This window comes from Neomonachus schauinslandi, chromosome 1 (assembly GCF_002201575.2).
Source record: "Neomonachus schauinslandi chromosome 1, ASM220157v2, whole genome shotgun sequence".
Taxonomy (NCBI): Eukaryota; Metazoa; Chordata; class Mammalia; order Carnivora; family Phocidae; genus Neomonachus; species Neomonachus schauinslandi.
The window spans coordinates 149,332,205-149,348,014 of NC_058403.1; the positions used below are offsets into that span (position 1 = coordinate 149,332,205).

The 15,810-nt window shown below is 38.1% G+C and overlaps 1 protein-coding gene across 1 annotated transcript in view; it reads right to left on the reverse strand.

Annotated features, from left to right (window-relative positions):
• GOLGA4 (golgin A4) overlaps nt 1-15,810 on the reverse strand; it is a 132,018-nt gene that overhangs the window by 60,918 nt on the left and 55,290 nt on the right. Inside the window, exons 6-11 of the mRNA XM_044920744.1 lie at nt 15,214-15,270; nt 8,825-8,923; nt 7,717-7,846; nt 6,417-6,604; nt 6,043-6,126; nt 3,756-3,903 (exon numbers count right to left, since the gene is read on the reverse strand). Of these exons, the coding sequence (XP_044776679.1) occupies nt 3,756-3,903; nt 6,043-6,126; nt 6,417-6,604; nt 7,717-7,846; nt 8,825-8,923; nt 15,214-15,270 (706 nt within the window). The remainder of the gene's footprint in view (nt 1-3,755; nt 3,904-6,042; nt 6,127-6,416; nt 6,605-7,716; nt 7,847-8,824; nt 8,924-15,213; nt 15,271-15,810) is intronic.

Genomic DNA, 15,810 nt, shown 5'->3' on the forward strand with positions numbered 1-15,810 from the left:
GTTCTTTAGTGACACCTAGAAAGGAAAACTATCAACAATGGTAGTAAAATGCTTCTAACAAATATATTTGGTTTGGTTTTCTTTACCCACTAAAATAAATAATTCTAACAAAACAAAATTGTGCTTCAAAACCATGCCCAACAGTTCTCTAGAGAGTAAATAAGTACTACATGTTGGTACAGGGTATATTGTAAAGTGGGCATGTCACCGTATTTCACATAGTTTCCATCTTTTTAGGGCAGAACTGTTCTTTTTAAAATCAGAGACATTTAGATTTCTGTGTCCTCCAACATATGGGAGGCATCACACTCATTTAGAAAAACTATGAGAACCAGCGCAATAGACTGTTTTCCAAGAAAAGTGGTGGGAAGTAGTGGGAAATGTACTTGAGCTGATTTTTACCGCCAGAATAGGTGAGCCAAAAAAATAAGTTGTCTACTAATATCCACACGTCAAGAATTACTAAATATATCAGGGTTAAATTTTTACAGTTGAAAATTAATTAGGAGAGTTTATATTCTTTTATAATCGTTTTATGTAGACAAATTTACTTTTAAAAATCCTTAACAACCACAAGCTTTAATGATGTTAATGCTGTCAATGCTTCTTTCTCATGGCCAGCTCTTATATGTTGAGTCTTTGAATTTTAAATTCAAGAAAGAGAAAGACAAATATTTCATAGAGGAATAGAATTCTCCAAGAGCCAGATTATGTTCACAGACCACGGAAACTCTACTTCCTTTACATAAAAAGACCTTTTCCTACTTTGAGCATTAAATTGGAACTTTTCTGTCAACTGGCATACGCATTTTATATCTGAATTAAACATTTTATATTTCAGGAGTTCTGTTCAGACTTAACTACGATCATTAGATGAAATGCAGTTGTTGTGCAACACCAGTTTTCATTATAGATTTAAAAGGCAGTATCTTCACTGTAGAATGAGTCTGTTATAACTTTGTTACGGTCCAATAATTAGGACTACAAATATAATTCTTAAAATATCTATAAAGGCACGTACAACCATGTGATCCAAAGACTTTCCAAAGTTAATGTCTTTATTAAATAACTAAATCATACTTCTCTAAGTATTTATTAATTTTTGATATTTTTATGGTACTATTAACAGGAAAGTCTCCCAACCTACAAGCTTTGAAATATTTACAAAAATATGGTTTTATGAAAATACCATTTAAAGACAAAATACAATCATGTTCTGGAGAAGCAAGAGAAGGAAGGCTGTACTAACTAATGAAATGACTAAAATGGGAGCCTGGGAAATGTTTAACCTACATGTGAATTAACTGTGTATTCTGTCTACCTTTTTGTCACTCACCTCTTTCAACTTGATATTGGGTCATGGATTTCTACCTCCTCATAAGCTACACTCCAATTTTAAAGAAAATTTAATCCCCTAACCAACATTATTTTCTCTTGACTGGCTACATTAGTTAACAAAAGCAGCCCTAAAAATGGAAAAGCTTGATATGAGAAACTGAGACCATACATCAGGTTTCCTATTCCCTGAAAGCAAATCTGTTCAACAATGCCTCACACCTCTCAAACTGCTTCAGGTAATTCCTCAGAGATTATATTCTGAGAGTTGCTGTCAATTAATGCTCTCTGGAGGGAAATTTTCTTGGGTTTACTGGGAACAAATTCATTAACTAAATTCCCCAACCACTTATTAATAAAACAACTGCAAAGAGATTTTATGAGCACATTTGGTATCAACCAACTAGCTCTCTCATCCAGACCCATTTCCCATCTTAAACCTTACAATCTGGTTTCTAAAATCATTTCTCAAACTGCACCCGGGGAATCAAATCCTCATCAAAGTCAAAGACCTTTTTTAAAGTCTTCAACCTACCTCTCCCACTTCTGGAAATGCCTCTTATATTCTCCCCAAAGCATAACTACCCACAATTCCTCTGACTTCTTGGGTAACTTTTTTTTCCCCTCATTTATTTCTCTCTGCCAAACTCAAGATCTCTATGGTTAAGAGCACAGACTCTGGACTCAAAATGCCCAGACTGAAGTCCTGACTATACACTTACTCTCTGTGCATGAACGTAGGCAAGCTACTTAACTTCCACATTCTTGGGTTTTCCTATTTGTAATAACAGTCCCCCATTTCAAAGAAACTGAGAGGATTAAATACAAGCACACACACAAGTGAATACAAGTAAAGCATTTATAACAGAGCCTTGCATAAGAAAACTAACTAAATGCTGGCTCTTAGTGGCCGTGGCAACGCGGCACATGCACGCTCATAGATACTAGCAGCTTCTACCTGGAGAAATCAGCCGCTCCCACAGATTTAATCACAGGCTTCCACCTTAGGCTACTGACTCCTTTAAAAAGCTCTAGTTTCTTTTCCACATTCTTAGAAGACAATTTCATTTGGAAAGCTCATGATTGACAAAATTCAAAGTATCTAAGCAAACTCATCACTTCACTCCATTCCTCAAATTCCCCATTTAGATTTCCTGTTCTGACTTCTCACTATTCATTCAATCTCCTAAGCTTAAAACCTTGGAGTCATCTTAGACTTCTACTATTCTTCTGCCCCTGCAAGTTGATCAGACACCAAGTTCTGCAGATGCTACTCTTCCTCTCTTTCCTAGATTCATCCCAGCCAAGGTGGCCGGAGCTCTCAGTCCCTCACACCCAGATTTCTACCTTTGCTTATAGGTCTGACTTCCCACTTCATTTTTTTTCTACGTAAAACACTAGCTTCCATCACAGTATGCTTTCTTATTACTGGTTTCCTGTTGCCTTGTACACCAAAGTCTAAGCTCAATGACTCACCTTTTAAGATTTTAACAGTTCTTTCAGATCCACCTTTATTTCCCACTTGAGCAAGAACTGTTTGCAGCTGATTAATACATCCACTCTAGTCATTGTGCCTGCGATGCCCTTGTAGTAACTGGAATGTATGCTGCCCCCACCTCTCTGCTTAGGCCCATTCTATTCATTCCTCAAGGCCCAACTCGAAACTCACACCCTAGGGGCACCTGGGTGGCTCAGTCGTTAAGCCTCTGCCTTCGGCTCAGGTCACGATCCCAGTGGGATTGAGCCCCACATCGGCTCCCTGCCCAGCAGGAAGCCTGCTTCTCCCTCCCACTCCCCCTGCTTGTGTTCCCTCTCTTGCTCTCTCTGTCAAAAAAATAAATAAAATCTTTAAATCAAAAAACAAAAAAACCTCACACCCTCACTAACCTGAAATGCTCCTTCACTCTGGTCTCTCCTCTCTTTCCCAGCATTACTCAGTATCATACCTTGTAGAACACTATGCTGGTCTCCACAGTTTCACAGCCTAGCATTTATTATGTCAAAACATAATTCTGTTATGTTAAAAGGCTTATCTTATACTTTCTTTATCTTATATTTTTTGTTTACCCTTTTGTTTACCCTAGAGCATCTATTTACAAGGTAGCATTTATTTAATATATAATTATTTAATAATAAATAATTATTATTTAATAATAATTCTTTTTTTCAAATACATTTTACATAAAAATGTAAAAAGCATTCTAAGCTTGAGAGTCCTATAAATAGGCCGTGCATGGGCTGGATTTCACCCATAGGCCATGGTTTACCAGCCCTTGCCCCCTCTAAGGAACAGTTCAGTATCTTATACAGAATCTCTGTATCCGTATCAATATTTAACTAATTTTTCTAAATGTTGGTTGGTCAGCACTTTACATGACTTTTGAGTTCTAACATAAAACAAATAACCACTGAGTTCTTACCAGCTCTTTCAGACTTTTCTTTCTGTTCCCGTAACTCCTCTCCCTGGGCAGTCATCTGTTTGATGCGACTACGGAGTTGAGCAATTTCTTCTTCTTTCATTTCCAGGGTTTCGTGCATCTGACGTTTTGTCTCTGCTATTACCATTCCCTAAACAGAAGTGCAGACACTGAAGTGTTTACATAACAAAACTGCATCATCAACAGCACATATCAAACTTACTTAAAAGGCAAAAAACATAGTATTTCTTACTACGTACAGCATAAGAATTATTTTAGTATTTCACAAACTGAAGTCTGTGTTCAGTATAGAGTCTGCACTCTATACTATACTACATAGTATAACAACTCTGGTTACCTGGCAGACCAGGGTTATTTGTCAATATAAAAAATTATTTTAATAGTAAGTTTAGTCTTTTGAGTATTAAAAACACATTTTAATTAAAAATGTTACTTTATAATCTTTCTATAAATGTTTGCTATAATTTTCCCTATCTTAGTAAACAGTTTATAATGAACAAAATATAGCCTTTTGTACTTGGCTCAGGGCCACCATGAACTATGTTACTGATCTGTGCTGGAACATGGGGAGAGCCTCAGAAGCTACTGAGGGTAGACGGTTACACTGCCACAAAGATGGGCCAAGCCTGTGGTACAGATCTACCTGCTTTTTCTTGTTTCTCTTGTGACAGTCTCTGGTCCCACTGCCATTCCTCACTACTGTCAGTGAGGCGCCCCCACTCCTCCAATTTGCTAACTGCTACTGTCTGCAAACTGTCTGCTACCTGCTACTGCTTCCCACTCTCTGGATAATCTACACATAAAATGAAGGTCACTAGGGGGAAAATATTATATCCCGAATCAGTCATTTGTGACTAACAAAAAACAGGGTGGTTCAACTTGTCTCTTGAAAAATAAGATTTTGTGACAGCTATTTTATGGTCTTAAGAAGATTATTACTTTACTTGCAGGGTTTGTCAAACCTCGGTTTAGGGTTTGACTCTTCCAGATGGCTCATATCAATGGAGAGATAAAAACCAGGTAAGTGGGGATTACACAAAATTTCAAAACAAGATCGCTGGCCTTCAGTTTCTTCAAAAACCAAATAACAATGGAGAAAAAGAGACACAGAGAGAGAGAGGCAATGGAACCTACAGATTAAAAGAAGTCTTAAGAGTCATATCAACCAATTACAGTGAAAGAAACTTACTTAGATCGTGATTCATAAAAATGGAAAAAAGGTATGAGACAAAAGGCAAATTTGAAACTGACTAGTTGATTAGTTAAGGAATTATTAAATTTTTGGATGTGATCATGATAATACATTGTTACATTTTTATAAAAATAAAGAGTCCTTTATTTTAAAACTACATCAAAATACTTATGTAAGAAATTATGAGATTTCTTGAATTTGCTCGACAACAAAGTAAATTCTGGGTTGAGGATAGATAATAAAGGCTGGGCACGTACAGATAAAACAACATTAGCCTTGAAGCTGGGTGGTGGGTTCACTTTTTTTAAGTGGGCCTTCATGAAGTGTGCGGAGTAGAATCTAGCAAAACGACATCATAGAATGCAAAGACTGCTAATACGTTTCAAAAGCAGAACAGCTCTGACATGTTCTTAATTGCACGGCCACTTAAAATACGGTAGCGGTAAAGTGGCATACTGAAGAAAACGTTGGACACTATGAACCAACTGGGAGCTGCTTTAGAAAAAGAACCCAAGAACTTGGGGCTGAAAGACAGCACAAAAGCGTCTGCCCATGAATTTTCAGTTGCCTCTGCTGCCATCACCACAGCTGCTGTTCTACCGCCACTGCCAATCTCACCGGAAAGGAATCCCAAAATTCATCTGCAGAAACTTCTGTTTACGCTAATATATATACTACCACTTCTTCACTTTAGGCAGTGTATCTGAGAGATTCGTCTGTTTCCGCTGAAGACAATACGTAATATCATTCACATTTAGTAATGCCTTAACTATAAAAAATTCAACTTTTCTCTGAAAAATAGGTAGGTCCTGTAAACAGATTTCTTTTGCAACAGCTATTCTAATCTCTGAATCAAAATGCTGACTGGGATCAAAAAATCACAGAGAATCAGCTTCACATGATACACAACTAATGCTAACCGCTATTTAAATTTCAAACTTACAACAAAAAGATTTTTCATGGAAGCAAGCTACAAATAACTTTGGAAAGCATAAGGCTGAATGCTTCTAACTGCTTCCAAAAGGGAATGCTGGGGCCCCCTGACAAATTTTAGTATCATAAGGTTTATTGGTTTACCTTATCTTGTTCAAGCTGTTCAATTAAGTTCTTTGCATCACGCAACTGAGTGATAAGTTTAGTCTTCTCAGCCATATGAAGCTCCTAAAAAAATTTTAAAAATTCATTTCCATCTCTAATAAAGCTTCTCCTCATATGAGAACTCTAAACATTCTATCGAATTTGGATATTTCTCAGTCCAGTAAGAGCCAAGTATACAGGACGTCTGAAAAGGATGGTGCAAGTGCTCTGAAGCCCAGGGCGCATGGGAGTTGTCTCCGTGCCTTCTATGGAGGGAGGGGAAGGCTCTGCAGAGGAGGGAGGTGCAGGCCACGCTGGGACCTGTGGATCTGGCTTCACAGGGTTACATAAACCAAACTCATTTGCTCTTTTACCTTCATCTTTTCTAGCTCTTGAAGCCTTTCATCTAGTTGTTCTTGCAGGGCTTCTTTTTCACTGGTTAATAGCACACACTGTTCCTTATGTGACTGAATGGTTTCCTTACAACGCTGCAGGAGATTCTCTTGCCGCTTAACTCTCTGCTGAAGCACCTCCAGTGTTTTAGCAGAAGCTCCATCTACCACTATCAACAATAAAGCAGCACAGGCAGGGGTGGTCAGTAAGGAATAGAAGGGCTCCCTGGGAACAGTTACTCTGTTAGTACACAGGAGTGTATTCTCACCCCAATGCTCTGAGCCAGACGGAGAAGGAAGGAGTACCCTTCCCAACCTCGACTCTCACTATCTGTATGATCCGTATCCCAAGAAGCTGAGGAGCACAGTCACCTCCCTAGGGTTCAGCCCCAGCCCAAATGGCACAAAACATTCAGTAGTCAACTAACATTAACTGAATTCACCCTCCTTAAAAGACAGTTTGATGACCATCTTTTGTTATTCAAAAGTGCCCTCTGTGTCCTGGCTCCCATCCCTAAAAGATAAAGAATTTTTTTTCCAATGCATTCTAATCTGTCCCTGAGAGGAGTTCTGGTTAAGTACAGCTTTCTACATTCTCCATACATTTATGAGTTAAGTTTTCATATCCCAAGGGAATCTCAGGACCCTTTATAGCCTGGCATTGCTCAGACAGCTGCTCAGCACCTTGCTCTGGCTGGACTAAAAGTTTACCATCAATGTCTTTGAGAGAAAGAGCCAGTAAATAAAAAGTGGGAATTTTACTGAATACGTACCTTAAAGCCTCAAAGAATATGAAGGGCTATAACTGGATTTTGAAACAAAATTTAACTATTTCTCCCTTTCTAATTAGAAACCAAATAATAGAATATAGATATCTTTGAATGTAGAAGTATGTAAGCAATATTACTTTAAAACTAAAATAGCCAAACAATGAAAATAGCAAATTCATTCATCTTAAACAGAACTGACCTGTTTATATGAAATCTAGCTACTGTATCAATAAAAGTGTAATATAATGAACTTTAGTATATGTGCTGCTGAAGAGAACACTAGAATGAATTTTAGTTACAACGAAAACGTGGTGCTACACACAGACTTTCAAGTCTTAAAACAATTACTTAGCTTTGTTCTCCTGAAGAACAATAACAAGCAAAGAAACAAAACAACAGAAACTCTTGCATCTTCCTGGAGGACACTTCTACCTCAGCCCACATCATGCCCTGGAAACTGTCAACATCCTCCTCTAGCTTTTAAATTACCCTTTCGATAAGATGAAGCTTACCTACTGGCTCTATATCACCGTCTGTGTTCTCTTTAGAGACACCTTCAGCCTGTGGTTCCATCTGAGGGAATGGTTTCGGTAAATCAACATTCATCGGACCATTTCGTAACCGCTGTTTCAGCAGAGAAACCTAAAAAAGAAAGATGCCTTAGGAAAAAAAAAAAATGAGGGGCACCTGGGTAGTTCAGCTGGTTAAGTGTCTGACTCTTGGTTTTGGCTCAGATCATGATCTCAGGGTTGTGAGACTAAACCCTGCCTTCTGGCTCTGTGCTGGGTATGGAGCCTGCTTAAGATTCTCCCTCTCCCTCTGTGCAGAACCCCCCAACTCTCACTCTAAAAAAGAGAGAGAGAGGGAGAGAGAGAAAGAAAGTACACAATAGTACTTTAAAACACAGAGTGGGGGGCGCCTGGGTGGCTCAGTCGTTAAGTGTCTGCCTTCGGCTCAGGTCATGATTCCAGAGTCCTGGGATTGAGCCCTGCATTGGGCTCCCTGCTCAGCGGGAAGCCTGCTTCTCCCTCTCCCGCTCCCCCTGCTTGTGTTCCCTCTCTCACTGTGTCTCTCTCTGTCAAATAAATAAATAAAGTCTTAAAAAAAATAAATAAAATAAAACACAGAGGGGACAGAGTAAAAGATACTCTTTATCATTATACTGGGAGGAAAAATCAAAATAAAGTATTTACTCCCAATGAAGCTGATTTTTATATTTGCTATTTTCAATGATATCATAGTTAGCCAAAAGACAAAATACATTAAAAAAAATATACTGAGGGGCGCCTGGGTGGCTCAGTCGTTAAGCGTCTGCCTTCGGCTCAGGTCATGATCCCAGGGTCCTGGGATCGAGCCCCGCATCGGGCTCCCTGCTCTGCGGGAAGCCTGCTTCTCCCTCTCCCACTCCCCCTGCTTGTGTTCCCTTCTCACTGTGTCTCTCTCTGTCAAATAAATAAATAAAATCTTTAAAAAAAAAAAAAAACTGAAAAACAACTAAGAAAAAGCAAGAGTTTTAAAAACAGGTCATTTTGTAACATCTGGAACCTATGAGATATCCCATCAAATCCCCTTTAATTCTTCTGGTCTAAAAATTCCACTCTTTTTCTTTTACTCTTTTACCTGAGTCTGGAGAACACTGATATGCTGATCTTTTTCCTCTAAAGATGCATCAAACTCCTCTTGTAGATGCTTTTTTGCTTGCTGATCCATTTGGAGCTCCTAAAACATAAAAGGTTTTGTAAGTAGCTTTTAATAAAAAACAAAAAAAATACAAACTTGAAGTTTTCAAAGTTTAAAAACATGATCAATGCAGATTTGCATTTTTCTTAAGATGAGGTATTAGCACAATAATTAGAGAAGAATCAGCAGGTAAAACATTGGTATTTATCCCAGTGGATAATTTTGTTCCTTAAAAAATATGTGATCCAAGAAAAGAAAGTATATTTTTAGAGCTGTAATGACTGCTCTGTAATGATAAAGTGGAGAGGATAAAACAATTAATTAAGATAAAAAAAACTTTATCCTACTTTAAGACATATTACTACTTGTGCTACCTTATATGCACTTGATCTAAAACTACATTGTTTTATGCCAAACAGATAGCCATAGCCAATAGAACTTTCCTCCTCCCAATACACAACAGCAGTCAATAGCCAAAGTCAGAAGATTCCTCATTTGTAAAATGAAAAGGTTGAACTAGCTGATTACCAACCAGAAAAATTCCAAGTTCCTGAAATTATTTAGAATGCTACTCTCTTTAGGTCATTAATGAGGTTTCCTCACTAAATCCAATGATCTTGACCTCTCTATTACACTAGTCACCAATAATTCCCTCCTCGGTTGAGGTACCCGCTCTCTGCGGCTTCAGGCTCCTGTCTACACTTGTATCTCTTAATTTCCTCTACCTGCCTCACGGATTCTATGGGCATCTATTCCCCTGGACTCAGTTTGCATCCTCGGTCCTTCTTACATTTACTCCATTAGAATCCTAGAGAGTAACATCTGGAACATAGGAAATATCCCATCAAAACCCCTCTATTTTTCTAGGATTCCTACTTTTCTAATTCCCTGAGCTCAAAATATTCAGTCACATTTTACCTAACTTTGTCAATCCCTCTGTATAATCAAATTCTTGTATTACTTTTTCTACAATGTTTAAGTCCTATCTTTTCCACATCCATAACCATAGTCCAGATCTTTATAATTTCAATGACTAATTTCCTTTGGTAGCCTTCTAGAGAGAATTCTTACCCCAAGTCTTCCTCTGGTTTAATCCATCCCTTACACATTTGCGAGAAAATTTTCCTCAAACAGTATTTTCAGGGACTTACAAGCAACGCCTTCCTTTTGCATTGTTTCAAATTTACTAACTCTCAAGACACTGAAGCACTAACTGTCCTCTATTCTCCCCCACACCTACACTGCCCTAAGATCCCATTTGCACTGTGCCTCTCACTAAAGATTCCTGGCTTGACTCCTCCCATAGCAGTAGTCTACAAATGCCAGTCTTTGAATCAGGACAGGTCCACAATGAAGTCTTCACTGACCCATGGTGAAATAACAAACAGAAAAGCGACAGAGAGAGTTTTTCTTTCATTTAAACAACTGTCCTTTACTCTGAGAATATGTCCTTCCTAATCTTTTTTGATATTAAAAAAAATCTTTCAGGGCGCCTACCTGGCTCAGTTAGAAAACCATGTGAATCTTGATCCCAGGGTCCTGAGATGGGTGTAGAAATTACTTAAAAATTAAAAAAAAAAAAAAAAAAAAAAGAAAAAAAAAATTTTTTTTTAAGAAAAATTGAAAAAAAAAAAATTTGGTTTCTTCTTTTCAACATCCTTACTTGAAAAAATAAAAGTTTGCAGCTCTGGGGAGGCTGGGTAGCTCAGCTGGTTGAGCATCAGGCTCTTGGTTTCAGCTCAGTTAAGTGGCCAGTTGGCTTGAGATTCTCTCTCTCCCTCTGCCTCTGCCCCTCCCCCACATGTGCACACACTCTCTCGGGCTCTCTCTCAAATAAATAAATAAACCTTTAAAAGAAAGTTTGCAGGTCTATGACAATTCTCCTTTCCCCCATATCTGGAAGGAACTGGAAGGTAGTTTTTCAGTCCATGAAATCCAAAAGTCTGGAAAGCACTGTCTTCCATGACTTTGCACAGGCCAATTCTTTAGTATGAAACAGTTGCACATCTCCTTAATAGTAATGCGGTCCTTTATTTTCCTTAAAATTCATTTTTTCCAAATAATTTTCTACATCCTACCATACTAGACTCTGTTACATGCCATCCCTAACAGCCAATAAAAATTCCTCAATTTATATGATGGTTTTCAGGTTTTAAACGTTTTCATCTCCCCATGTAGATAAGAAGTCCTTGGATACAATGGCAGCATCTTTAATCATATCTTCTTCTCCCTCCCCCTGCTACCTTACCTTATTCTACCAAAAAGCACTCCATAAACAGTAAAGACTACAAAGAAACTTAAGAACTGTCTACTTAGGGGCACCTGGGTGGCTCAGTTGTTAAGCGTCTGCCTTCGGCTCAGGTCATGATCCCAAGGTCCTGGGATGGAGCCCCGCATTGGGCTCCCTGCTCCGCAGGAAGCCTGCTTCTCCCCTCTCCCACTACCCCTACTTGTGTTCCCTCTCTCACTGTGTCTCTGTCAAATAAATAAATAAAATCTTAAAAAAAAAAAAAAAAGAACTGTCTACTTATATCCCAACTAACTAACTGTTTAACTATTTTTTATCTCAGCCCTATGCTACCCATTATGTTTGGATGTGTTTCAAGCTGCAAAAAATGAACCCTCCCTCCCTGAAGTTAGCTTTGAGAACAGCAGTTGCTCGTAGCGAGCTGCATCTGGGTGAGCCTAGAAAAAGAACACACCATGCACAGACAGAAGGACAGAGAAAGGAGGAAATATCTAAAACAATGTCTTCATTTATTCCCCACTTAACTGGCCTTAAAAGGAAATCAGAGAACCCCCCCCATCTACTTGGATGAGCTCATAATTTTCATAGCTTCTCATAGTATGATATTCCTATTTATTATCTGTTGATGTTAAGATTCAAAATCAGGCGAAGAAAATTACAGGGTATCTGTTGGGGTATGTTTTTGCTTACCTTTTTACTTCTTTATCCGATTCATTAACAAATCTCTAATATGCTAGAAATTGACATAAAACATAATATTTGCCTATACAGAACTGTTGTGTTGTTTTATTCCCCAGAAAATATTAGGAGAGATGTTCATGGATTCTACTCATGTATATACTCCTAACAACATGAGGAATATATAAAATACTAAGGATTATTTTCTGAAAAAAATTTTTTTTTCTTTTTACTGCCCACAGTATTTGTTAGTTGTTTACTTATAAAGGGAAACTATTCCATAACCCAAACAGGTCAGTGACAAACTTCCATGGAACTCAACCCAAAGAAATTCTTTACATTCCAAAATTATTTTACACCCTGAGTGATACCAGCCTTCTTCATCTCCTCAAACTCTTTCATGGAATTATAATTTCTGTAGAAATCTGCATATGCCTTCTTTCTTGGTTGGGCCACAGCAAACTTATAGAAAGCTGCAACCCCCGGGGATACAGTGAATGCTCCAACAATATGAAATTGCAGACATTTGGCCAGAAGGCCTCACATCTGAGGTTTCGTCAGAGCACTGGAAGTCATGGTAGTTACTCTCCTCAACACCAACCTCAAACCCTACATCTTTCCTGATACCTTTCCTGATACCTTTTTTGAGTATCTTGATATAACAAAATAAGGAACATTATACTGTTTTGCCTAGTCTAAGTCAATAAAGTACTAATGAAACAGTATGTAACTCCTATTCAGACTTTAATTCCAAAGAAACAAAACATTTTGTGACATATAGCACTTTGAATGTTCAATTAAATACTAATCATGATTTAATGGGTTATACTATTTAGTTGAAGGAAATTTTTTTTTTTTAAAGATTTTTTCTTTATTTATTCATGAGAGACAGAGAGAGAGAGAGAGGCAGAGGGAGAAGCAGGCTCTCAAGGAGCAGGGAGCCCGATGCGGGACTCGATCCCAGGACCCTGGGATCATGACCTGAGCCAAAGGCAGACGCTTAACCATCTGAGCCACCCAGGCGCCCTAGTTGAAGGAAATTTTTTTCTTTGTGAACAAAATTAAAAATATCCAGACCTTCACTTATCTACCTAGTATTTACATATAAATTACTGAATAAATCTCTCTTCATGTAACTGTAACCAGGATTTTCATTCAAAAATATATCTTAGCTACTACAAAAACAGTATAGATATGCACCAAACAGCAATTTACTATATGGCCTCTAGACCCCTTATTTCTCCTCCTTTCCTTTATTAGCTGTCTCCCGGCCATTTCGTTGATTATAGTCTTGACTAAAGGCAGTGTGGTAGGCAGAAGATGGCCCCAAAGATTCCAAATCCTAATCCCTGAAACTGGAACATATTAGGAGAATTTGCAGACGTGATCAAATTAAGAGCCTTGAAATAAGGAGATTATCCTGGATTATCTGGATGGGCCCAATCTAATAACATGGGTCCTTAAAATCAGAACCTTTCCCAACTGAGTTCAGAGAGAAGGGGAGGAGTGATTATGGTAAAATGGGTAGAGATGCAACATTGATAGCTCTGAAGATAAGGAAAGAGACTATGCATCAGAGGATATGGCAGCCTCTAGAAGCTGGAAATGGCAAAGAAACAGATTGTCCCCTTGAACCTCCATTAAGGAACAGCCCAACTGACACCTTAATTTTAGCCTGGTAAGACTTGTTCAAATTTCTGAGATTTGTGCTGTTTTAAGCCATTAAGTTTGTGGTAATTTGCTGCAGCAGCAATAGAAAACTAACACAAGTAGGCAGATAATAAAAAAAGAACTAGGGGCGCCTGGGTGGCTCAGTCGTTAAGCATCTGCCTTCGGCTCAGGTCATGATCTCAGGGTCCTGGGATTGAGCCCCACATCTTCTCCCACTCCCCCTGCTTGTGTTCCCTCTTTCGCTGTATCTTTCTCTGTCAAATAAATAAAATCTTAAAAATAAAAAATAAAAATTTAAAAAAATTTAAAAAGAACTAAAACTTGTCAATCTGTGGCTCTGACTAGTATTTCCTTCGAGGGTTTTCGTAAGGGTTAAAAGGGAAAGAATACATACGTAATGGCTTATGATCTCACAGTATAGATATGGAAAAAGATTTTTAAAGGCGGAAAAACAGAAATAGTATATAAAAATTTATTTAATCTCAGTAATCATAATTGATGGTGATAGTATTATTATTCTAAGAGTGTTGTGTTTATAATGCTGGAATAAGGCAAATGAGTAATTTTGGGTCTTCTAATTTATCATCAGGTTCTTCAACAGGTGACCTGTAAGGAAAACGGATGCAGCGGGGATGTACAGATTTAAAGAAGACTTAAAAGATGTATCAAAACAATTTTTACATGGGCATGACTGTAATACCTAGAGGCTCACATTTCAGTGATAAAACCTTAAAGAGACACAAGAAGCACAACAAAAGTCAGTAGTTATTTTTGGAGAAAGGGAGGGGCTATGACTGGGTTGGGAAACACAGAGGGGCTCTCAGGGTGACTGGCAACATTCTATTTCTTGACCTTAGTGGTGGTTACAATAGAGTTCACCATACACATATAAGCTATATATTTTTGTGCATGATTTTCTATATTTGTTGTACTTTACAATTAAAATATTTTTACAATTAAGGGCGCCTGGGTGGCTCAGTCGTTAAGTGTCTGCTTTCGGCTCAGGTCATGATCCCAGGGTCCTGGGATCGAGTCCCACATCAGGCTCCCTGCTCGGCGGGAAGCCTGCTTCTCCCTCTCCCACTCCCCCTGCTTGTGTTCCTGCTCTCGCTATCTCTCTCTCTGTCAAATAAATAAATAAAATCTTTAAAAAAAAATAAAATAAAATAAAAATAAATAAATAAATAAAGTATTTTTACAATGAAAAGATTTCAAAATGTTTAAATGATATCGCAGTGACATAGAATCCTACCCTCTAGCCAATATTCCATCCTTCTCAAGACAGGACAGGAGCAAAAATGAGTCAAGTATGATTCCAAACAATAAATATCTGCCTGGACTCTAATATTTCACTGTAAAAATTACCCCCCAAAATTACAAGGAACATAATTTTTATTTAATTTTATCAAGATTGTTGGCTAGGAACAATGAAAAGAAGCCTCAAATATCTAATAGAAGAGATAGGTTAGCCTTGGAAGTTGCCACTGACTGTCAAGCTGGCAAATGATATTCTGTTGCTAAATAAGGCATCCTTATGTCATAAATTCCACTAGCATATATCTTAGGGAAACCACACAAATAAAACCGTAAGAATTGATCTCTGCTCTTAGGGGTTGGGCTGACTGGTTTTTACTATAACTAATGAAGTGTATATGAAACTACCCCAGCAAGTATAAGCATTCTGATAAATATGAGAGATTTAATTCTCAGAGTATTAATCACTACGACTTACCTCTCTTAACTCTCCAATTCTCCGAAGTGCTTTATCCTGACTCTGACTTAATATACCCTTTAATTTCAAAAAGAAGAAAAAAAAAAAAGCTGGTTCAAACAACTGCATGACATAGTAATGAAAAGCAAGTAAAAAAGAGCACAAGTCATTGAACTTTATCTTCAACATTCTTTACACCGAGACTATACAACCACAGTTCTCTACAGTTCTCTACCGCCACTTAGTGGTAGAATTATATACATCCAGAAATAAAACTCCAGAGACAATTCATAGAGACACAAGCAAGGTACCCCCAAACAGTAGGAATAAGATGAACTTTTGAGTATGAATTTATGGAATATTAATAATACAATGGATTAAATCAGAGCTACCCTCCATTACAAAAGACCTCATGTTTAAGAAAACACTGTCAAGGGCGCCTGGGTGGCTCAGTTGGTTAAGCGACTGCCTTCGGCTCAGGTCATGATCCTGGAGTCCCTGGATCGAGTCCCGCATCGGGCTCCCTGCTCGGCAGGGAGCCTGCTTCTGCCTCTGACCCTCCTCCCTCTCATGCTCTCTGTCTCTCATTCTCTCTCTCAAATAAATAAATAAAATCTT